The 24,201-nt window shown below is 43.4% G+C and overlaps 1 protein-coding gene across 4 annotated transcripts in view; it reads right to left on the bottom strand.

Annotated features, from left to right (window-relative positions):
* Positions 1-216: 216 nt before the first annotated feature.
* Positions 217-24,201, bottom strand: part of FGD2 (FYVE, RhoGEF and PH domain containing 2) — a 46,743-nt gene continuing 22,758 nt past the window's right edge. For all 4 annotated transcript variants that reach the window (XM_072641961.1, XM_072641962.1, XM_072641963.1 and 1 more), the window contains 9 exons: positions 23,478-23,624; positions 21,290-21,382; positions 9,480-9,559; positions 9,316-9,346; positions 7,523-7,615; positions 5,509-5,640; positions 4,307-4,453; positions 1,110-1,256; positions 217-673 (listed from right to left, as the gene is read on the bottom strand). In XM_072641961.1, the coding sequence (XP_072498062.1) occupies positions 461-673; positions 1,110-1,256; positions 4,307-4,453; positions 5,509-5,640; positions 7,523-7,615; positions 9,316-9,346; positions 9,480-9,559; positions 21,290-21,382; positions 23,478-23,624 (1,083 nt within the window). In that variant the 3' untranslated portion in view covers positions 217-460. The remainder of the gene's footprint in view (positions 674-1,109; positions 1,257-4,306; positions 4,454-5,508; positions 5,641-7,522; positions 7,616-9,315; positions 9,347-9,479; positions 9,560-21,289; positions 21,383-23,477; positions 23,625-24,201) is intronic.

Genomic DNA, 24,201 nt, shown 5'->3' with positions numbered 1-24,201 from the left:
CACACAGGTAGTGGGAGCACCAGATTTGAATGCAGATCCTATCATTTCAGACAGCCTTTCCCCTGCACCCTCCTGGCTCCTCTTCTCCCTGACCCTCCTCTTCCACTTTGCTATTTTTTTAAAATTTTATTTCTAGCCTTGAGGTCACTCTCATTCTGGGTGCCCTTCAGTAAGGCGTCTTGCCTCTTAGGCTCTCATTTCCCACAGAGGATAATATGGCAGACACGTAAGTCTCTTTATTTATAGTGACTAAATGCAGGGTTTCATTTCTGGGGTCCCAATCTGTTTTCATTCAGGGAGATGAGAATTAATAGGAGAGGATGAAAATAATTCTGCCTCGAAGGAGGGAGTAGTCAATCAGCAGGTGTGTGTGTGTGCGTGTGTGTGTGTGTGTGTGTGTGTGTGTGTGTGTGTGTGTGTGCCATGGAGGTGGAGAAGATACAGGTCTCCTCACTCCAGCTCAGTCTGACAATTCATCCTCAGGTCCACTGAAGCTCTGACCCCTGGCTGCCCGATCTATGGCCTTCATCCATTGCCCCTTTAGGTCCTCAGATTCAGCCCTGAATGAGTAGACCAGGCCAGACTGCTGGAGCTGGAATGCCCGGGCATCAGTCGGGGGCCCATTGGTCACCTGGTACCCCAGCAAGGGAATGGAGGTGTGAGCTTTCATATCCTGGGAAGGCCAGAGGACAGAAAGTGATGTAAAAGGGAGGGAGGGAGGGAGAGGAAAGAGAAAAAGAAAGGGAAAATTAATAATGGTCAATTCTATACTGTTTGGGAGTACCCTTCAACCTTACAGAAGGACTGGAATTAGGATCACTCAAGAGGTATGGGGGCAGGTGTCAAGGAATTGTTCATCTCTCTTAGGGAAAAGTAATCACTACCTGAAGCATGAGCAGTGGACTACAAATCAAAAGATCTGGTTCAAATCTTGGTTGCATCACTAACTTGCTCTATGCTCTAAGTCACTCCCACCCCTCCCCATCCTTCTCCATAAAAAAGAAAGATGGTATCTCTATTGCTTACTTATCTTGTGATGGATGGAAATAGCATATGTGCAGGTGGACCCTGGGAGAGGTAAAAGGGGCTACTGAGATGGTGGTGATTACCTGTGGGGCTGCATAGATGTAAAGCACCAGGGGGTCGTCTCTGGGGATGACACACCAGCCTCGGCTGCTGCCCTTCCCCCACTTGTCTCCCAGGAGCTGCAGGAAGCTGCACATCAGGCTCTGTTCGGATCCCTTCGAAGACTCTTTCTGGAAAATACGCAGGGGTATCCATCAGTTTGTGTGGAACAATTCCTCCAAAGAGCTAGTGGGAATTGGAAACCAATTGTCATCTCCTCAGTTTCCTTCCCTGTAAAGGGAGGGATTTGAACCAGATGATCTCCAAGGTGCCTTTCACTGTGATTGTGTGACCTAGGAGAAGGGGGAGAGATCTGTGTGGGCAGGAGCAGTCTGGGAAAGCTTCATGGAGGATGTGAGCCTTGCAACTGAGGCAAGATTTGAAGAGATAGAAAGAAGAAGCAAAGGCATTCCAAGAAGGCTTTCAAATATGTGAGTGTGCATGTATGAAACTGTGTGGATGTGCCAGTGGGCATGTGCTCAGGGCAGGAGAAAACCTGGGACAACTGTGTCCTAGAGAAGATCCCTGAGCCTCGGGGATACAGTCACCACTTGCTGTAACAATGTATCCCGGTTCAGAGCAGTGCCCGTCTGGTGGAGTCCTCTAGTGGAGGAAAGGGAGAAGACATGCAGAACACCCCTCCTAGGGTCTTAGTTTCTCCTGAGCTCTGTCTAGTCCAGATTTGGGGTCCAGATCTGAGCTTTCAGTTCAGTTAGGGAGTGTTCCCTGTTCAACACCAGCACAAGTTCATCAGATTGCGAGTTCCTTAAGAGCAGGGATTGTTTTTTGGTCTTGGTATCTCTAGCACTTAGCACAGTGCTGGGCACATAGTAGGTGCTTCATAGATGATAGCTGACTGACTGATAGATTAGATGCTGCTCTGAACTTATAGCCTTAGAGAATTCTCAGAACGAGTAGGGCCAGTGAGAAGTTGACTGATTTGCCCAGGGTCACAGGGTCATAAGTCAGCATTTGTCAGCACTTGAACCCAAATCTCCCTAACTCCCAGATCTACTACACTAGATCATAATACCCATCCCTGGAAGTCGGGAGGATATTTTGACATTAGCAATATGGGAAGCTGATAATAGCAGAGGGGTCAGAATTAAAGCACATGCCTCCAGCCTTTTCTGTTCCCGTTGGAGAGTGGGACAGGAGAGTCTTGAAGAGGGAGGGAGCTGGGGCCAGGAGATAGACCAGGAAGGGTTAGAACGCTTTGAACCACTCCCTTATCCCCTTCCACTCAACCTCACCACATATTTGTTTGTGTTATAGCTCTCTGCCCTCAGTCAGATTCTTCTTGAAGGCAGGAATTAGGTCACTTTCCATCTCTGTCTCCCTTAGTGGCTAGCACATCACCTTAGAAACACAGGAAACACTTAATAAACGAATTGCATCATAATATGTGTATATATGCTTTACATTGGGGCAGCAAGAATTGAACACCAGGGCAGCCCTGCCATTTCATGGAATTGGGTAGAGATGACAAGATACTGGAAGAAAGTGACAGAAGACTCCCGGTCACAGTTGGGGTGCAATGCAGAACGTTAACAAGCTGGAGCATCCAGGGCACAAGGGTCAGGTAGAGGAAGGGAACAGGGATGACAGCATGATAGTGTGGGGCATTGGTTGGATCCAGAGCCAGGAGACACTTGGTTTGAATCTTGTCTCCGGCACTATGAGCAGTTTTGGGAAAATTGCTTACTCTCTCAGAAGGAAGGAAAGAAGAAAGGAAGGAAGAAAAAAGGAAGGAAGGAAGGAAGAAAGGAAGGAAGAAAAAAGGAAGGAAGGAAGGAAGAGACAAAAAGAAAAGAGACAGAAAGATACAGAGAGATGGAGAGAGAAGAAAAAGGAAAGGAGGGAGGAAGGAAGGTAAGAAGGAAGAGAGAGAAAGAATGTGGGAAGTCAGGGAAGTCTGGGGGTGTAAGAACTGAGGCTTGGTTTGATTTATTCAGTTCCTCGTAATGTGGGTGAGGGTTCATCAGTTCTGTCTTTGCAGGTTGACATCAGGGTGGCATGTGTGCACTGGGGTGGGGTACCACCTTTCTTATTTTATTCTAAGTCCAAATCAAGAGTAAATTCAATCAGAAACTAAAATTCAATTTTCTTCCAGATTATCTGAAAACATGGGCCCTAATATCCTCTTCCGTAAGACCAGGGAGTTGGATGAATTGATGGGCAAGGCCCCTGACAGCTCAGAAATTCTTGGATTCTGGATTCATTCTGGACTCTGGAGACATAAACCCTGAAGCGGACTCTGAGTCTCCCTGAGGCAGGCTCTACACTAAGACCAGTCCTGGGAGCTGGGGGCTGGGCTAGGGTTTTGAAGATTGATGTTGTTTCTTCATTCTCAAAGAGGGCCCATGGCAGCAGGAGGGGGATGACTCTCAAGTGAATTGGATTTAAGTGAGGCAGGGCTGTGCAGAGTCATCAGCCTCACTCCTTCCCCCAGAGTCATTAGAGTCCAGCGACAAGACACAGGCCGGTGTGACTGGTAATACAGTGGGAGGCCTTGGCCTTTTTAAGCTAAGGTCTTTCCCAGGTCTTGATTTGTCTGAGAAAACAGTCATTCAGTGATTAAGGCTAGGTATGAATTGAGGTAAAAGGTGGCCTAGGCTGCCTTCACAAAAGAATCAATCAGGGAGGGGAAGACCCCTGGAGCTTTTTGAGGAAGGAGACAAAGGAAGCCCAGAAATGTTCCTTGCTGCTCAGTTGGATCCAACTCTTTGTGACCCCATTTGGGGTTTCTTGGCAAAGATACTAGAGTGGTTTACCATTTCTTTCTCCAGATAATTTTTTATATGGGGAAACTGAGGCAAACAGGGTTAAGTGACTTATCCAGGATGACATGGATAGTAAGTGTCTGAGACCACAATTGAACTCACGATTGGAGTGCTCTTCCTCACTCCAAGCCTGAACCTAACTGCCCAGAGATAGACTAGGCAGAGAATCCCAGACCAAGAGGAGGAAGAGGAGATAGGCTTAGTTTGGATCCATTCCCGTGGTGATAATGTTTATTTGGTCTGAAAATGGTATCTGTTGTGGCTAGGACAGGGAAAGAGAAGTGGAGGGGAGGGTGGCAATTGATAGGTGGAAGATGTGCCAGAGGAGAGAGGTAGGGTACAATGGAGGTGAGAAATGAGCAGTGTGGCATTGGAGGGTATCCTCACCCCATCCTCACCTCAAGGATTCCTCTCTTCTTATCTTCCTTGTCCTCTGGCAGTAGGTTTCCAGTAAGGAAAACATAACACTCGAGGCAGACCCGGCTGAACCGATTGTCGTCGTATTTCATCCTCGCTCTGTAATCAGAACACTTAGCACATACCACCTGCAGGAGAGTTGGGAGTCAGGGTCAGGGGTAATGCAAGCACTGACCCAGCCTGAGACTGGATGGACGTATGCAGCTATGAACTGGGGGCAGTTCAGGGTGAAAGAAAGAGACAGGAGAAGAGGAAGGACAGGCAGGGAGAAACAAAAAGGTATCTATCTATACTGACTGCCCTTTTCACCCTCTTCCAAGTACAGAGCTAAAACGAGGGGAGGGCAGCGGTAGCTCTGTCCAAGACGCCGACATCGGTGCCTTCCTAGCCCAGGAATGGGGCAAATGGGCATTGCTTTCTTTCTATTATGGGAAAGCTTACAAACATGGAAGTCACTTCCAGCTGAGGTCTAGGTCCCCCCAACTAAAAATGGGGGCAATGTTGACAAATGTGTCATTGTCTGAAGTCATAAAATAAGTGAAGTCCCCAAAGAGTGAGTGTAGAGAAAAAAGATCAGGAGCCCTGGGACTGGATCCCAAGAGAGAGGCGTAGTCAAAGATAATGAGGAGAAAAGAAGTCAACAAAGGATGGGAGGACAAAAGAAAAGAAGAGGAAGGAAATAGGACTAGGGCCATGTCTACTACTTTTATATCCCCCAGAGCTATAAGTAGCACTTTTGGACCCTTGGGCAGGAAGCTAAATCAAGTCAATAAGTGTTTATTAAGAGCTTACAAATGTCCTCTTGCCTGTGGAAAGTAGCACAAAACATTACAGAAATCATTTTTGTAATTCATGATTGAAAAATAATATAAGCAATTAGGATATATTTGGTTGAATGGGAGAGAGGAATTAGTGACTATAGTCACTTCTAGCTGCTTCAGTGTTTGAACCCTCTAAATTTCAGTGACTTGGGACAAAGCCTTGATGGCCCTACTCTAGTTATGGCTTTCTGTATTCCTCTCTGTGCCTATCACAGTGCTGAATACATGGTAAGCAAGCTCTCAATAAATGTTTGTTGATTGACTGAAAGAGACAGATGTTTGAGAAAGGGAAGGAATAGGTAAGGGAAAGAGGAAGGTGATGAAGATAAGGAAAGGAAGGAAAGAGGAGAGGTGCCGCTCACATAGCCACATGCCCGGCAATGGTGTCGTCTTCGGGTGAGGGCATTGAAGGGCGTCTTGCAGCGCATGCACATGGTCACCATCTTGTCACGGACCCACTGGGGAGCTCGGATGCCCAGCTCTTCAGACTTCAACTGAGCAAAAGGGGTGGAGGTTTAAAATCTTCCTGACCTTTTTCCCAATGTCCATATCCCATCCTTGCAATTATTTATCAATTCCTATTTTCTCAGACGCTATCTGAAATATTCAGGTTTAGAGCAACTCTGAGAAGTAGTTGGGTATGGTATTAATATCATCTCCTCTTGACAAATGAGGAAACTGAGGACTACGGAGGGAAAGTGACTTAGCCCTGGTCACACAAGTTAGAAGGAAAGCCAGGATGAGAACCCAGGCCTCCAGGTTCCCAGTCTTGGGCTCTGTCCACTGGAGAACATTGTCTTCTTCCCAGGAGCTGTCTCACTCACTCTTTTTCTTCATTCTCCATCTCTGTCCCTTTGACTTAGTCTTCCTAGCCTCGTACCACCCCCAAACATCTGCCTTCTCCCCAAAGACCCTTCCTTAGCCAAGTCCTCCTGGGGCTGCAGCTGCAAAGCAGGCAAAGTCTTTCCTCAGTGACCCCCTCCTTCCCTTCCTGTGCCCTGTCCTTTATAGCTAGTCTCCCTTCTCCTCCAGCAACCCTTGGGCTACTGTTTCCCTTATCCTACATCAGGAGTGGGGAACTTGCAGCCTCGAGGCCTGGCCTTCTAGGTCCTCATGTGCAGCCCTTTGACTGAATCCAATTCAAAGGGTCACACTTGAGGACCTAGAGGGCCACACGAGACCTCAAGACCTCAGGTTTCCCCCCCAGCATCCATGTGCTTCAGAGCAGGAGTTCTTCAACTTTGGATCTCTTTGGCAGTCTGCTGAAGCTTATGGACTCCTTTCTCAGAATAATGTTTTTAAATGCATACAATAAAATAAAGGCAAAGGAAAAATATAGAAACATAATACATAAATATAAAATATATACTAAAATAAAATATATTTATAGAAATATAATATAAAATAGGCAAAGGAAAAAAATTCTATTGAAATAGTTATCAAAGTACCAAAACAAAGGGAAAGTTCACCCCCCCCCGATGAAAAGCTTCTGTTATAGATCTTATAAGGCACCTTTAGGATTATTTTATCTGACGCCTCCACCTCATTTTACAGATGAGAAAACTGAGTCTGAGAGAAGGAAAGAGATTTGCCCAAGAATTGAGCAGCAAGCCTGGGAATCAATAGTAGCTCTTATTGTTCTAACTAGCATTTAGATCACGCTTTAAGGTTCACAAAGCCCTTTACTAATACTATCCTATTTTATTCTCATAACAACCCTGGGAAGTAGGTGCTCTTGTGTTATCTGTACTTTTGTTGTGCCATCATGTCAGTCGTGTCCTACACTTCGTGACCCCATTGGGGGCTTTGTTGGTAGAGATACAGATGAGAAAACCAAGGCAAACAGGGAGAAGTGACTTGCCCAGGGTCACACAGCTAGTAAGTGTCTGAGGTTGGATTTGAAGGTGAATCTTCCTGACTCCAGGCACCATGGCTCCCCCTAGCGGCTCTATCCCTACTTTACAGAGACTGAAGTAGATGTGGAATAACTTCATTGGGTAGCAAGTGTTTATGGTGGGATTTGAAACTCAGGTCTTTCTGACTCCAGGTCTCTCGTTCTGACCACTGCACTACCTAGCTGCCTCATTCAGTACTTTTCTCACTGTTATCCTGCCTACCTCTGCTCTGTCACTAACCCCTCACTGGAGTGGGCTCTCTTACTCAGAATTTATTTGCAGGGAAAAGATCCTAAAGAAATAAATTGGAAACACGACATTTCAGATGCAGGGAAGATTTTTTTTGTGGGGGGGGACAAGTGGGAGTATGGAACTTCCTCTACTACCCAGGTGACTCTGCTGTGTGTGAGGCACGCCTGGCCACAGCAGAGGAATAGGAGGTGTTCTTGGGAGGCGGGGTGGCAGGGTTCAGTGCATTTACCTGGTGCTCCTCCATGTCTCCCTCAGGCCCCTGGATGGCAGCTTTGAAGGTTTCATGCCGCTTCCCAATTTGGTCAATGGCCCGTTGGCAAGCCTGGGTACAGGAAGAATGCTTTATTAATTGTAGTGGCCAGTTTCCCCTATCCGAGGACCCTGGGTCTCCCAGCATGTCAGATCTACCTTTCTTCCTTCCCTGGCCATAGAATCACACAATAACCTGGGAAATTTCAATGGCCTGAAAGATGAATTCACTAGCTAATATCTACCCTGGGCATAAAGACCTCTATGTGGGAAGAAAGGTCAGGTTGATTTGTCTACTCAATGCCCCGCCAACGCAGGTCTAGGAAAGTTGCAGAGAATAGTAAAAGGAAGCCTCAAAGGCTCCTCCCATTTCTTTTAGCCTCTCTAAATCCACCCTCTCATTCAAGCTCCATCTCAAATTACCTCCTCCAGGAAGCCTTCCTTGATCACCCCAGTTGACTCCTTTAGTGCTTATATGCCACACTAGATAAAAGGGGCATTTATCATGCTCTGTTTATACTATTAACTATTCTTCCTGGTAGAATATATGATCCTTTAGGGCAGGGACTTTGTAGTTCTTTGTATTTGTACTCCCAGTAAAAAGTATCTGGCCCACAGTGTTGTTATTCAGTCATGTTTCAGTCATGTTCTACTATTCATGATCCCATGTGCGATTTTCTTGACAATGGCATTGGAGTGGTTTGCCATTTCCTTCTCCAGATCATTTTATAGATGAGGAAACTGAGGCAAACAGGGTGAAGTGACTTGTCCAGGGCCACACAGCTAGTAAGTGTCTAACCCCAGATTTGAACTCAGGAAGATGAGTCTTCCTGACTCCAGGCCTGGCTCTAAAATAAATTATTATTGATGGATTGATTGGTGCATCTGTGCCATATCTCCCTAGTTAGTACTTATACTGTTATTATCCTCCCTGATAGAGTATATGCTCCTTGAGGTCAGGGACTCACTTATTCTTTATATTTGTATCATTAGTGCCTAGGAGGGACTTAATATACTTTCTGATAAGTTGATGTGCCTATCCCATATCTTTCTAGTCAAACATTAAGTCCCTTGAAGGCAAGGACTATGTCTCTTATTTATTTTTCTCTCTTCCTCAGTGCCTAATTGTGGTTTGCTATAGGCTCTTAATGTGCCAGGGACTGTAGTAGGCACTAATGATACAAATTCAACAAGCATTTATTAAGTGTCTACCATAGGTGGGACACCAGGTATATACAGATAAAAAAATGACAGTTTCTGTCCTCAAGGAGTTTCCCATTTTATGGTGCTGGTGGTAGCAAGGGCATCAATGAATCCCCAAGCATTTGTTAAGCACCTACTATGTGCTAAATACAATGGATACACAGATGAAAGTAGTTCTGCCCTAAAACAAAATGTGCTAATGCATGTATAAATAGAGATGCTAGGAGGCCGAAGTTAATGGGTAAAGGGGAGATCATTTTCAGTGGGAAGGGCTATCCACTGATTGGATGAATGAAAATGCCCATCTTGCTCATTTAGCTGGTTGTCCCTGGGTGGGTAACCCTGGCACAGGGAAGGGAGTTGGGACAAGCACAGTCAGAGACTTCAGCTCAATTCACTTGGCAGGGGGAGAACAAGGTTCCTGGAGTGGGGGTGGGGGGAGAGAAGTGGTTATGTTTGTGAGCTGGAGATGGCAGGAAGAAAAGCTGGAATGAGGTTCTGTCTGTTGAAGCTGTGACCACCTTCTCCTCCCCGCTCCCTAGCTCCTACCCTGGGTAAGGGTAAGGTTACCTGGATCCAGGAGTTCATTTCTTCCTGAGACCTGCCCCAAAATAGGACATATCCATTAAGGAAAGTCAGACTCCATTTCCCCAGCACCACCCTCACCTGACCCCACAGGCATCCTGTCTGCTCCCCACCTCTGTGCCTTGTAGGGTACATTCAAGATGCCTTACTGGGCTTGTAGTTCCAGGGTCCTCTGTTTCCCAGACACCAAGAAAGAGTGAGGAAACTCCACATCATTCAGTTCCCGGACCTAGAAGGTAAGAAGAATCATTCAGGAGTAACAGCAAGGAACCCCAATGGTGCATTGGGTCATATCAAGTTTGGCCTTGGCCGAGCATGTTCACAAAAGAGGAGGAGGCAGGCAGCATGCAACTTGGAGAAGAAGTGGTTGCTGCTATCCAGTCTACTGCTGGACAAATGCACATGTAGAAGTCAGAATCACATTTCTGAGTTGGAAGGGACGTCAACGGGAATGTGGTCCAATTCCATGCAGAATAGAATCTCCCCTACAATCTTCCTGACAGTGGGTATCCAGCCTCTGCTTAGAGACCTCCAAGAAGAGGCAACCCCTTTCACTTTTGCACAGCTCTCCTTATGAGAAGGGGAGAAGCTAGGTGGCGCTGGGGTGGATAGAGCCTGGAATCAGCAAGACTCATTTTCCTGAGTTCAAATCCAGCCTCAGACACTTACTAACTGTGTGACCCTGGGCAAGTCATTTATCCATTGTTTGCCTCAGTTTCCTCAACTGTCAAACAAGGATAATAATAGTACCTACCTCTGAAAGTTGCTGCTGTGAGGGGATCTAACAAACTTCCCAAATGTTCCTTTGAAACCTGGTGGTTTGGGGCAATGTGAGCATGTGGGCCTGTGAGAAATATGCTAGTGATATTTTCCCTTTTGGAGAAATAATAAAATCTAGCATTCATATAACACCTGAAGATTTGCCATACGCTTTACATGTTATTTCATTTGATCTTCACATCAACCCTGGGAGGTAGGTGTTATTATTATCCCCATTTTACAGATGAGGAAACTTAGGCAAACAGAAGGTAAGTGACTTATTCAGGGTCACACAGCTAACACATCTCTGAGGCAGGGTTTGAACTCAGGTCTTCCTGAATGCAAGGCCAACACTTTATCCACAGGGTTACTGTGATATTTTCTCTGGAAGAGAAAATATTGCTAGCATTAAAATCTTCTCCTAGAACAAATTACACATGGATCAAATATATTTATTATATGTGGCAACATTTTTTGGCATGAAAATAGGCTTAAATTTCACTTATTTTGTTCCAGCACTTCCCTAGCTTCTCTTTATGGCTGAGTATTCCATTTTCTCAGCCCCTCCCCACAAGCATTTATGGGTTCCATCAATATATTTCAAGTCCAAGAATTTCTTGTGGCCAAATTAGTCTGAGAAATGCTGCCCTTGGAAATTACAGTACAGACAACAAGACCACACATGATACTTCCCTCCGGAAAAGAAGGGGAGGAGGGCAGGGATCAGGGACCAGGGTGGTAAAGCCTGGTGGAGGAGGAGGAGACCACCTCTCCCTGGATGACTTCACTGTTTTGGTTCCAAACCACAGGCACAGGCTCTTGAGCCAATGAAGATACAGGAATACATGGTTTTCTGGGTCCCTCCCAACTCTGATATCCTGTTCTCTGATCTGATGTTCTGTGTTCTAAGTCCTCTCCCAGCTCTGACATCCCTATTCTATGTTCTAGAACATGCCATGCTCTAAAGTCTCTCCCAGCTCTGACATCCCTGTTCTATGCTCTGACATGCCATGTTCTAAGGCCTTTCCTAATTCTGATATTTTTTGAGACACATCTTCTCAGATGAACAGTTGACATTGGGATTATCCCCTTTCCTTCTGTTTGACAACTGGTATCCTCTCCAGGAAAGGATAATGTATTTGCACGCACAAGTACACCCATAGATATGCATAGGTTTAGGGGAACCAGTGGGCTCAGAGACACCCACAGAGACCAACATGCAGGGAGGGATTTTCAGAGACACACGCACCTGCAAGCATTTCCATGGTCATCTCTACTGAGACAGACATTTAGAACACACTCAGAGACATGTGCAAGCATAGGCACCAAGAAAAATACATAACACATGGAACAGACTTGGGAAGAGACACATGTAGAGATGTTCTGAGATACACACAGCCAACATATCCCAACTCACACACTAATTACATAGACACATGATCAAATTGGAATCAATTGAAAACCTGGGACAGGTTCCATTGAATGAGAGGTTGGGGGAGGTAGTAGTTGAGAGGTAGCATCAGAGGCAGACCCTGGGAGAGACAGTTAGACCTTGGGTGAGGGTGGGACCTTCTCTGTACCTCTATCCCCTGACTTCCACTGGCTTAAGATACTACTCCCTCTTCCTTTCCAGAGGTCCAGCTTTTCCTCTAACTTCTTTTGAGGTTTAGATTGGAAGAGAAATGGCAAAGTCCTCCTAGACACAGGGCTGGCTGTCTATGGACCACTGTGGGAGGAATGTCAAGCTTCATATAGAGAATAAGAGTGTTTCCCCCACCATACATGTATGTGTGCATGTATATCACATATGTGCAGATATATACCTACATGATATATAACACATACATGACATATGTTTCTATATATCAATATAATATATAATGCAATATATTTATATGTGACATATATCATATATTTATATAGGATATATATTATATACATGATATACATGTATGAGTAGCTCTCATACACACACACACACACACACACACACACACACACACACACACAAAGATAGCGTCCATAATCCAGAGATACATTCCTCATCCAGGGTCATGAGAGGCATTGCTTTTGGCTTTGGTCCCCAAGCTTCCTCAGAACCCTCAGTAGACTCTGCTCTTCTGTTTGGAGGGTTGGAGAGAGAAATCAAAATCTCCTCCCAGAGCCTTCATATGAAAAGTGCTCAAAAGCCCAGCAAATTCTTCACGTCCCACTTGCTGAACTCTTCGTATTTCTCTCCACTATCATCACAACCCCATCGTGCAGACATTGTCCCATCCCCACTTTCTAGTTCCCTTTTGTGCTTTGTCTACCCCATTAGATTATAAGCTTCTTGAGGGCAGGAGCCATCTTTTTCTTATTTGTATCCTCAGTATTAAGTACAGTGCCTGGCACATAGTAGGGACTTACGAAACGTTTATTGCATTATAATGCATTCCTGAAAATGTTCTCTTATGCTCACCTGCACAATATGACCTTGTATGTATTCCTGGGCATGTCTAAGAATGTAGGCCCTGGGTAGTGACTCTGTGTTCACTGGAAGAGGTAATGCTTCATTCCCCAGAAGGCTGAGGGTTGACTTGAAAAAGAAAAGCCTGAGCCAAATTGAGGGCAGATAAGCTTTCAGATAATAATTTACAGCCTTTCCAAGAATAGGCAGGCGGAGCAATGCCCAGAAAATGCCAGTCTGAGATGCCCTTTTGGTGCCAGCTCCAGGCTTCCAACAGTAGCCAATAGGTTCTGCTCCTGATGCTCTCCATCTAATTAGGAGTCAACATGGTTTGACTGGGACTCACTGTGTGTTGGGTCTGGCACAAAGGGGTAGTTTAGGGGCTTAGGTAAAGTGCCAGGCCTGGGGTAGGAGAGTTGGCAGCTACCTAGGATGCAACAAGGCAGCTTTTAAAATTCCTTTTTTTATAAATGCACATGGTTTTATTTTGACAGGAGGTGGTAAGACAGGCAGGGCATAAATAATAACTTACATTATATATCATTTTAAAGTCTGCAAAGCACTTTTGCATATATTACCACAATGTTTCTCAAAATTTTTGTTTATGTCAAGGTATTTTTTACTGTGAGGAAGAGCAAAGTTGGGAGATTTTACATGGAATTTCAAGTGTGTGTTATATTCACTTCCCAGGATAATGCTGTATTCATAAGAGACTGCAAACGTAAGTTCCATGCAATTCATAAAACACTGGGCATTTTCACTGACTGTCCCCCCACATGCCTGGAATGTTCTCCCTCCTCATCTCTACCTCCTGGCTTTCCTGGCTTCCTTCAAGTCCCAGCTAAAATCCCACCTTCTTTTAAAGGAAGCCTTTCCCAATCCTCCTTAATTCTTCCTTCCCTCTGTGGATTATCTCCAATTTATCCTGTCTATAACTTGTTTTGACAGTTGTTTGCATGCTGTCTTCTCTATTAGATCGTGAGCTCCATAAGAACTGGGAGTGTCTTTTGCCTTTCTTTGTATCTCCAGAACTTAGCATGGTGCCTGGCCCATAGTAGAAGCTTAATAAATGTTTGTTGACTTACTGATGTGGCCTCTTACCTCACACACCCTTTGAGAGCCTCATCATCTCATTTGGTCCTGGTAACAACTCTATTATGCCATATTCCCTCTTTTACAAATAAGGATTTATAATAGGTTCAGTGACTTGCCTAGGGTTACACAATCACTAAATCTCCCTAAGGTAGGATTCAAACCCAAGTCTTCCTAACTCTACAACCAGGGCTATATCCAATACTTCACATTGCTTCCTTTCTGATTAATCCCTGAGAGGAGAAGAGAGAAAGGCAAAGGCAAAAATTGACCAGAGGTTGGATATCTGTAGATCACCAAGATAAGAGCTGAGGCGACTTACTCTTTAAGGTAAAACTATTATTGTTATAATCTAGGAACTGAAAATCCAGTGAGTGGGGCTAGCAGAAGAAAGGAGGAAAACTGAGAAAAGGATGGAAAAGCTATTTATAAAATTCTTATTTAGAAACTCAGACAGACCATTTTAAGTAGTGAAAAGGTACGGGGAATAAGCGGTTTGCCAGAGACAGTTTACAGCAAAAGAGAGAAATGGGGATCTTGGTGTGAAAACAAGTAAGAAAGGCAAGGGAAATGATCCATTGACGTACAGAGAATGTGCTGTGCTTGGGTTTCTTCCAGTGTGTCCAATAACAACTACATACCCAAATGCAAGTCAGTGTACCTGTTAAATGAAAAAGTGAAAGATCCAAGTCTTGTCTCATCCTTAAAAATCCAGATTAGATCCACTAGTTATCATCCTATAACTCTCTTCCTTTTCTTAGCCAAACTCCTTCAAAAAGCCATCTACACCCAGTCCTTCCACTTTCTCTCCTTTTACTCTTCTAAATATTGGATTCTAACCTTATCATTCAACAGAAACAATTCTTCTTAAAGCTACCAAATGATTTCTTCATCGCTAAATCTAATAGCGTTTTCTCAGCGCTCATTCTTCTTGACCTTTCTATAGCATTCTTGACCTCTTTGTCCTACCTTAACATTGCTGATCACCCTCTCTTCCTGCAAATTCTATTCTCTCTGGGGTTTGTGATGCTGCCCTCTCTTTGTACTCCTATCTGTTTGCTCCTTCTCGTTCTCCTTAGAGGGATCATCATCCAAGTCACATCCACTAATTGTGCATGTATCCTGGTCCCTCTTCTCTCATTTAGTGACCTCCTTGATTATCATGTACCTTTTAATTATTAATTAATTAACTAGTTTTTAGTTTTCAACATTTACTTTCATAAGCTTTTGAGTTTTAAGTTTTCCCAACCACCCTCTGCTCTCCCATCTCCAAGACAGTATGCAATCTGATATAGGCTCTACATATACATTCTTATTAAACATATTTTCACCTTAGTCATATTGTAAAGAAGAATTAGATCCAATGAGAGGAATCATGAGAAAGAAAAACAAAACAAAACAGAACAAAAGAAAAGGAGGTCAAATTTCTATTTGCATTCAGACTCCATAGTTCTTTTTCTGGATGTGGATAGTATTTTCCAACATGAGTCTTTTGAAATTGTCTTAGATCCTTGCACCGCTGAGAAGAGCTAAGTCTTGTGAAAGTCAGTCATCGCACAGCGTCACCGTTACTGTGTGTAATGCCTACCCTCTGTTTCAAGCTGGAGTTCCACATCACCAAATACGGACTAGACATTTCTAACTGAGTATGAAATGTCCCACAGGTATCTCAAACTCAGCACTTTCCAGTACAGCTTATTAACCTTTCCCCCTAAACTCATCCTTTTTTCTGTACTTCCCTATTATTTTTGAAGTCACCAGGAGCCTTTAAGTCATCCACGTTCATAACTTCCTTGTCATCCTTATATCCTCACTCTCTCACTCCACACAGATAATTTGTCTCTAAATCTTGTCATTTTCATCACCACAAAATCTTGCCTATATCCCCTTCTTTTCACTTACAGGAAACATCATCATTATAGCTTAGGCACCCATCCCTGCTCCCTTGGATTATTATAATAGCTTCCTATTTGGTCTCACTGCCTCCAATTTGTCTCCTCTCTAATCCATCCTCTGCTCAACTGCAAAAAATGATATCACTAGAACATAGGTCTGACCATGTCACTTTCCTATTCAATAAACTCCTATTCAATAAATCCTTCTAGGATTAAACATAAACTCCTTTGCTTGGCATTTAAAGCTCTTTGCAACATGGCACCTGCCTACGTTTAGAATCTTCTGAAGTTTTGTTGTTGTTCAACTGTGTCCAACCTTCGATGACCCCATCTGGGGTTTTCTTGGAAAAGATACTAGACTGACTCTCCATTTCCTTCTTTAACTCATTTTACTGATGAAGAAATGGAGGCAAATAGGATTGTGTGACTTATCCAAGTCACACAGTTAGTACATACTTGAGGCTGGATTTAAACTCAGAAGATGAGTCTCCCTGACTCCAGGTCCACAATTCCATCCACTTGACCCTTACTCTCTCTTTCCCTCCATATCCTCCACAATCGGGACATGCTAATAATCTACTTGCTATCCCTCACACATGACACATCTCTGATTTCTACATCTTTGGCTGTAAAATAATATTCAGAAAGGGGATAATATTTAGAAAGAATTCACAGCTTCAGAGTCTTATGTATAGATATGCAAAGTTTGGGCAATAAATGGAGCAAATTCGCAATTTCAGAGCAAAATGGCAAAATGGGGGTCCTTAGAACACGTGCAAATTTGCCTGGTGGAGTATTCAAAGCATGCATAATAATCTCTATCCAGTTTCAATTCATGGAACATTAGGGAAGAAAGAAAATGAAAGAAACAAGCCTTTATTAAATATTTACTATGTACCAGGTACTGTGCTAAGCACTTCACAAATATATCTCATTTGATCCTCACAATAACCCTGAGAGGTAGGTGCTATTATCATTCCCATTTTACAGTTGAGGAAATGGAGGCAGATAGCAATAATATGACTTGTCATATAGCTCCTAAGTGTTTGAGGAAAGATTTGAACTCAGGTTTTCCTGACTCTAGTCCTTTTGTCTATCCACTGTGCAACCTAGTTGCCTTCTTTTAGCCATGAATCACTGAGTGGCTAGGGCTATGTGTTGACAATGAATTTTCTGGTTGGCTTTGCAGCTAGAAGAACAAGAACTTTGTATAAAATGGATGGCTATGTTCATCCTTTGGATCTTTTTACATTTATTATTCTGGGGTAGCTTCTATTAACATTAAATACTTGCTTCCTTCCTTTGCTTCCTTCCCCAGCATTGCATGCATTGGATTGAAACTGGTGAGGAGGATTATTATGAGCCTCTGGGTGGAGGAAAGGGCAATGGATTCAGCTGCTCTTCTCACCTCACCTGGCTACAACTCTCCCTAAATCCATGGCTTCTCTTTGTGCTGCTTACTTATTTTCTAATCTTAGGTGAATGAGTATCCACAGATGGAATAACTCAGGTTGTGACCTTGTGAACGTCAAAAGGTAAGAAGAGCTATGAAGGATCCCCTCAGCTACTGAAGTGAGTAGCAGAGAACACTGTAGCTGACGGAGTCAGTGACTGAATCTGATGAGGAATCAGTCTTGAGATGTGACCTATCCGAACAGAAGATTGACCTGGCAGCTGAGACATTGCATCCTGGAAGGAGCTGACCCAGTTAAGTAAGAAACTTGTTCATAGGTGACATTATATTCTCCCAGCCATATCTGTTACAAGACCCTAACCCTAAAGACCTTCAGCTCTAACTCTTATCCTAACCCTAAATGTGCAAAGACTTCTATATCTGGTAGATTCTGAGATGGCTGGTCATCAAAAGGCAGTGCTTAGTTCCTCCTCAAGGCCAGAAAATTTTCAGAACCTTGGAAGGAAAAATCAGCCAGGGTATGCTTGGAATCTGTAATTGAAGGACTTGGCATCTCAGTTGCCATCTCAATCCACTGTTGGGCTGTCACAAAGGTTGCTTCATAAGTCTAGGGCTTCACCAAACTCAGCTACTACTGCCAGCTGATAAATTTGTCTCTGTTACCACTCCAGTTGCTAAGGAGATGTATTATGGCTCTTCTAATCTTTTGAAGTTCACATGGTCATAACTTGATCTCTAGACATTCATTCACTTAAGATAAAAAATAAGTAAACAAACAAGAAAAAGGCACCATGCACTCAGGGATACATGGTGAGGAGATAAGGTAGTTGAAGCTACTGCTTTGCTATCCGCTAGAGCTCTTTGCTAAAATCAAAGTGGTTGATCACTTCAAAAGGTTGAGGAAGTGATGACAGGATTTGGTTCTGACCTAAGTAGAAACAACCAAAACCTTGGAAGGAAGTGACCACACCATCATACATGGTGAATCAATCATATATGAACTCCCCTAAATTTGAGGAGAGTGGAGAGTTGGGAGAAAAAATAAATAGGACTCCATGGCTTAAGATTCTATAGGAAATGTTGACTTGAGAGGTTGTATGCTCTCAACAATGAAATTCTAACTAGGTTAATGATTCTGATAAGGAAGACTTTCTAGAGACACTGATGGAGATGGACAGTTCAAATAACTTAGACTTTTTTAAAGACATGAGAAGAAGATGGGAGCAAGGACAGGTAATATCACATGAATATCACCCCAAAAAAAAAGGCAGCTAGGTGACACAATAGGGTAGAGGAAACTGAAGCAAACAAGGTTAAGTGACTTGCCCAGGGTCACACAGCTAGTAAGTGTCTGAGGCTGGTCTTCCTGACTCCAGGCCTTGCATTCTATCCACTGTGTCACCTAACTACCCTGATAAAGGAGGAGGGGACTTTTTATAAGCTATGCTGGGAGCCAAAAGGAAGGTCAAATAAGAGATAGCTCGTTGTTTAGGGTAATAGTGATGATGGATAATGGAGAAAAAGCGAAACTACTCAACTCCTATTTTTCTTCCTTTTTTTCTGCCTAAGAGAAAGATTTAACTGGGAAAGATAGACCAAAAGTGGTCTATTTGAATTGGAAATGCAAGGTAAGTGAGGCCATGGCAAGCAAGCACCTAACTCCTCTCAATGAGTTTGAGTCCCTAGTCTCAAACAAACTCCATTCCTCAGTACTGAGATAATTTGTAGATCTGGTAGCCAAACCACTGTCAGTGAGATCTGAAAAAACCCAGAGAATGAGATGGGTGCCACAGGACTAGAGATAAGAAATCGTGTCCAGATTATCAAGAAAGGGGAAAAATAGAAAGATTCTTCAAACTTGTAGACTAGTGCACTTGACTTGAATAATTCTAGAACTCATTTTTAAAGGAGTTTCTGAGAATTTAAGAAGAGAAGCTGTGATCATTAAGTATGCACCACTCTGTTAGTGTTTACACTAGTGCTAGCTTTATATATACCTGCTCTTTTCATTGATGTGTATGCACATATGTACCCTAGATTTATGGAGAGGAGAGAATATTTTGCTACTACCATTCTCACTATTTTATTTTTGGTTGTTGTTCAGCTGCGTCTGACTCTTTGTGACCCCATTTGGGGTTTTCTTGGCAAAGATACTGGAATAGTTTGCCATTTCCATCTCCAGTTCATTTTACAGATGAAGAAACTGAGGTAAAAAGGATGAAATGACTTGCCCAGGGTCACACAGCTAATGTGAATGAACTCATGAAGATGAGCCTTACTGCTTTCAAGCCCAATTGTTTCATCCACTGTGCCAACCAGCTGCTTGGTCTCATTGTACCTTTTTCAGTAAAGGCCTTTGGTTTGATATAATTGTGTCTACTGGCAGATAATTAAATCAGTCAGGGCTTAGCCTTAACTGAACAGACCCATTGAATACATTGCACCTGACGTAGCATCCCCCTGGGGTCAGCTTGGTGGTGTAATGGATAGAGCACTAGCTGGGAACCAATTCCTATTTCTGAGTTGAAATCTGTCCTCAGACGCTTACTTGTTGTGTGATCCTGGGCAAGTCACTTCACCCTGTTTGCCTCAATTTCCTCATCTGTAAAATCAGCTGGAGAAGGAAATGGCAAGCCACTCCAGTATCTTTGCCAACAAAACCCCCAAAGGGGGTCAGTAAGAGTCAGACAACTAAAAAATGGCTGAAGAAGAATACTCCATAGCAGAGTACTGCTATCTTTGACTCTGTTCTAATGAACACTTTTTATCAATAATTGAGTGAAAGCATAGATGGCATTCCATAGCTAATGTAGGTGACAAGCCAGAATTTGAACCCAGATCTCCTCATTCCTTTTGTAAATCCTTTGCTTCTTCAATGGAACACTGTATCTCTTTTCCTTGGAAAACTTATTCTCTGTGTTTGTCCAGGACTGGGCTAGATAGGATCCCAAGGAACTAAGTGGGATTAATCCCTTTCTGCCGCTAGAGCACCTTCCTCACTAGCTTTAAATTCTGTGCTCCTATTCATGAAGCAAATGTGCTGGAGGGAAGTTGAGAAAATAAACTCTCCTTTTTTGCAGACATGGAAGACTGTGGTTATAGAATGTTGCATGTGCTGTCAGATACAGATGATAGGTTGGTTGGTTTTTTGGGGGGGAGGGGAGTTGTCTTTTTAAAAAAATTTTTGTACAATTCTGTTTCTGTCCAAACCAGGGACATTTTTGTGGTAAGGCAGCCCTATACTTCTTGCTGTATATTGGGAGGGATATGTTACTCCTGATTGGCTAAAATAATGCTAAGCATAACACTGTTATCTGTGGTGAGGGATTTGAGTTAATTCCAAAAATTCTTTAGGCAGACATGGCAAAAGGACCTATTGGAAGGGTGTGTGTGTGTGTGTGTGTGTGTGTGTGTGTGTGTGTGTGTGTGTGTGTGTGTGTGTGTGTGTGTGTGTGTGAGAGAGAGAGAGAGAGAGACAGAGAGAAAGAGAGAGAGAGAGAGAGAGAGAGAGAGAGAGAGAGAGAGAGAGAGAGAGAGAGAGAGAGAGAGAGAGTTGAATGGTAGATCGGAGTTCTGATATAAAAACTTGTATTGGAACTGATTCCATCATGTTCCTTGGTCTCCAGGGAGACTATGGAGAGTGGACCTCTTCTTAGGGATATCATCATCTTTCTCCTGGTTTGAGCTGAGATCTTATCTCAATTCCAACTGAAGATCTCATTATCCCTTTTGTAAATTCTCTGATATATTCTGATCTGTGGAATGTCTCTAGATGCCTTTTTTTTTTTTTTTTACTGTTTTGCTTAGAGAAGTGGGCTTACTTACTATCTCTACTTATGATGGTCTTTGGTATAACCATTGTTTGACGGCAAGGGGCTAAACTAACAAGTGTAAGCTAGGGGCTGCTCTCCCCGCTCAAGACTGATCCAAGAAGCCGCTTTTGTTCTGAGCCTATTGTACCTCCTAGACCAGAGATCAGGCAGGTGGCAGATAGAAATATGTAGACCGATCTCTCTCTTCAAGATTGAAGGACAGATTGCACAGTTTTAGAGGTCCTGGACCTTGCTGCTCACCTGCCCCCTCCCCATTTAGGCTGCTGAAAGGGCCAGGACAACCTTTCTCCTATTCCCCACAAAAGAGGAAAGACCAGGTGGGCTTAGATCAGATTTCAGATCATACCTATCCATGCTACCCACAAGCCACATCTATGTATTTAGTCACATTCCACTCCTATGTGTCTTATATTTGTTAAAAGGTAGGGGAAAAGGGAAGGGCATATTTGGGAGGAAAAAAAATATAATAACAGAAGAAATCAATACAATAGAGTGGAGGGGCCAGAGAGAATCTCACCTTCATTCCAGCCACCTCTATTCGTGTCCTCACCTGGAACTGAGCCCCAACCTGAATCACCTTAGGTATACAGTACAGCAGCATATTGTTGAACTGATGGAGGAAAGTACATATGGTCACCAACAAAATAATAATGGTCAACATGAACATAGCACGTTAAAGGTTTACATATATTATCTCATTTGAGTCTCATGACAGCCAAATAACATGGGTAATATGTGTGTGTATTATACACACACACATACACATCCGTGTGTGTATATACACACATACATGTATATGTATATATAGGTACATACACACACACACATATATATACACACTTTAAAATCTGGATCTGTTATTTCACCAGTACAGGGAACTTCTAGTGCAGAAATCCCTTCCCCAAATGCAAATCATGCAAATGTTTTTCAATTTATAGTTTTAAAGCGTGGGAAGGGGAGGAGTGGTTTGGGAGGTTAAGATATTTGCCCAGGGTCACACAGTCAGTATATGTCAAAGATGAGACTTGAACTCAGACATTCCTGACTCCAAAGCCAGCTGTCTATTCACTAAAGCACAGTGTCTCTCAGTATGGGTGTTAACAATCCTCCTTTATAGATAAGGGGGCAGCTAGGTGGCACAGTGAATACAGTGCCAGTCCTGGAGTCAAGAGAATCAGACACTTGCTAGCTGTAAGATCCTGGGCAAGTCACTCTGTTTGTCTGTTTGCCTCAGTTTCCTCATCTGCAAAATGAGCTGGAGAAGGAAATGGCAACCCATTCCAGTATCTTTGCTAAGAAAACCCCAAATGAGTTCACAGAGTCAGACACAACTGAAAAATGACTCAACTCACTCATTCTTTTACAGATAAGGAAAATGAGGCCCAGAGAATTGAAGTGACTTATCTAAAAGTTCATGCTGAGTGCAAGTAATCATAATAACTGTCTTTATATGGAACTTTAAGGTTTACAAAACATTTTACACATTGTCTTATGTGATCCTCATCACCATTATGGGAGAGAGGTGTTATCATCATCCCCATTTTACAGATGAGAAAACTAAGGCAAGGAGAGCAAGTGATTTTCTAAAGTCACATAGTTGATATCTGAGGCAGGATTCAAACTCAGGTCCCCCTGACTCTAGGTCTTACACTCAATCCACTTCAGCACTTAGCTGCCCAGTAAGTGACAGAGCCAAGGACTCAAACTCAGATTAAATTCAAGTTCTCAGCTCAGTGCTCATTCTCTGTAGACTGCACTTGGTCCAAGGCTTCTCCCTTGGAATCCAATAGATTCACCCCTTGGTCTCCTAGGGCACATGTTCTCATCAAAAGACCATGGGGAGATGGTCTTGTCTCTTGTAGCTTACACGATGATGAGGATGGCATTTACTGAAATGTCACTTCCATGTGCCAGGTTTTTCCAACCATAACAGTCAAAGAAGTCTTTGAATTTTATGATCCAAGACCCTTCTCAATAAGGTCCGAGGGCTGAGAAGTGAAGAGATGAAGCACCAGAGAGATTTACCTGTGCTCATTCTTTCCTCTTGAGGGCATTAGAGGGCCTATGACTAGTCCTAAATGCAGAGACAGTATCCAGAGGCCTGTTCTGACATTCTCATGGATGATACAAAACCAAAGGAACCCAGGACTGGAAGTAACTCAGTAGATATCTCCTCAACCTTTCCCCTGCATCCTGGCAAGAACATAGTGAGCCCAGCCCAGACAGAAGATGGGTTTGTCTGTTCTTCTACAAAGTGACGGAATTTGAAGGAACTTCAGAGTTCACCTGGTCCAGAGGTGTGTTGGAGTTGGATCAAATAGGTTCCTAAGAGCCAATTTTTAAATTTTCTGTGTAAGCGTTTACACCTCTGAAATCAGCAAACCTGCAAATCAGTGCTTGGTTTATTATTCTACTTAATCCATAGAAGTTAAGAAAGTTGAATCCATAGAACTTTTAAAAATATTGGACTTAAGAAAATGATGGAGAAAGTATTAAAAATGCAGATTAAGTGTGTCTTTCATACATTTTTTTTCGTGATGAGCTGCTTGTTAAATATTCACCAGCATGCCCCTGACCTAGTCTACCCTGTACCTGATCAAAGATATAGTAGAGTGGTTAGAATGCTGGACTTTGAGTCAGGAAGACCTTCCCAGTCCCATATCTCAGTGACAAAGAGCCTCACTCCTTTGGGCCCCCCTCCCTACCAGGAACAAGTAGCGCTCCATAGTGCTGCTATGTCTGAAAGAGATCTTCTGGATGGGGCCTTCCTGGAGCAGTTCATTGGAGGGATCCACAATATCATCCTCAAGGCCCAGTCGCTGGTACACATCCCACAAGTTCTGTAGACGCTCCTGGGGAGGGAGAGAGAGAAGGAGAAAACGCAAAACAGGAAGGCCATGAAATATATCCAGTCTATTTTGTGCCCCTTGGTTCTTAGGGAGAATCTGGATCATAGTGGTCCAGAACGCTCTGACTTCTAGAGTGGGGAACCCCTGAACCATGCAGACAAGAGAGCTGAACAAGACATTTTGTCTGAAAAGTGTCTTTTTAACAACAGGACGTAGATCTAACTTAGGAAGGTTTGCCTGTAGAAGGGTAGCCTATATCAGAACATATAAGAGAGTATGAGTAAGAACCTCTTCCATAACTGCACAGGCTGTCTCCATGTCTGGAATGCATTTCTTCCTCACCTCCACATCTTAGCAAGTAGAACTCCTAGCTGAGCACAAATGGGACCCCATACATGGGGCCTGTTCTTTTTTTTTTTTTGAGGGTTTATATTTAAATTATATTTCCTTTTTCCTTAAGGAGGCAGTTGGGATTAAGTGACTTGCCCAAGGTCATGCAGCTTGTGAATGTCAATAAGGTAGGATTTGAACTCAGGTCCTCCTGACCCCAGGGCCAGTGTGCTATCCAGTGTGCCACTTA

The sequence above is a fragment of the Notamacropus eugenii genome, chromosome 2 (assembly GCF_028372415.1).
Source record: "Notamacropus eugenii isolate mMacEug1 chromosome 2, mMacEug1.pri_v2, whole genome shotgun sequence".
Taxonomy (NCBI): Eukaryota; Metazoa; Chordata; class Mammalia; order Diprotodontia; family Macropodidae; genus Notamacropus; species Notamacropus eugenii.
This window is presented reverse-complemented; position numbering and strand designations above follow the sequence as displayed.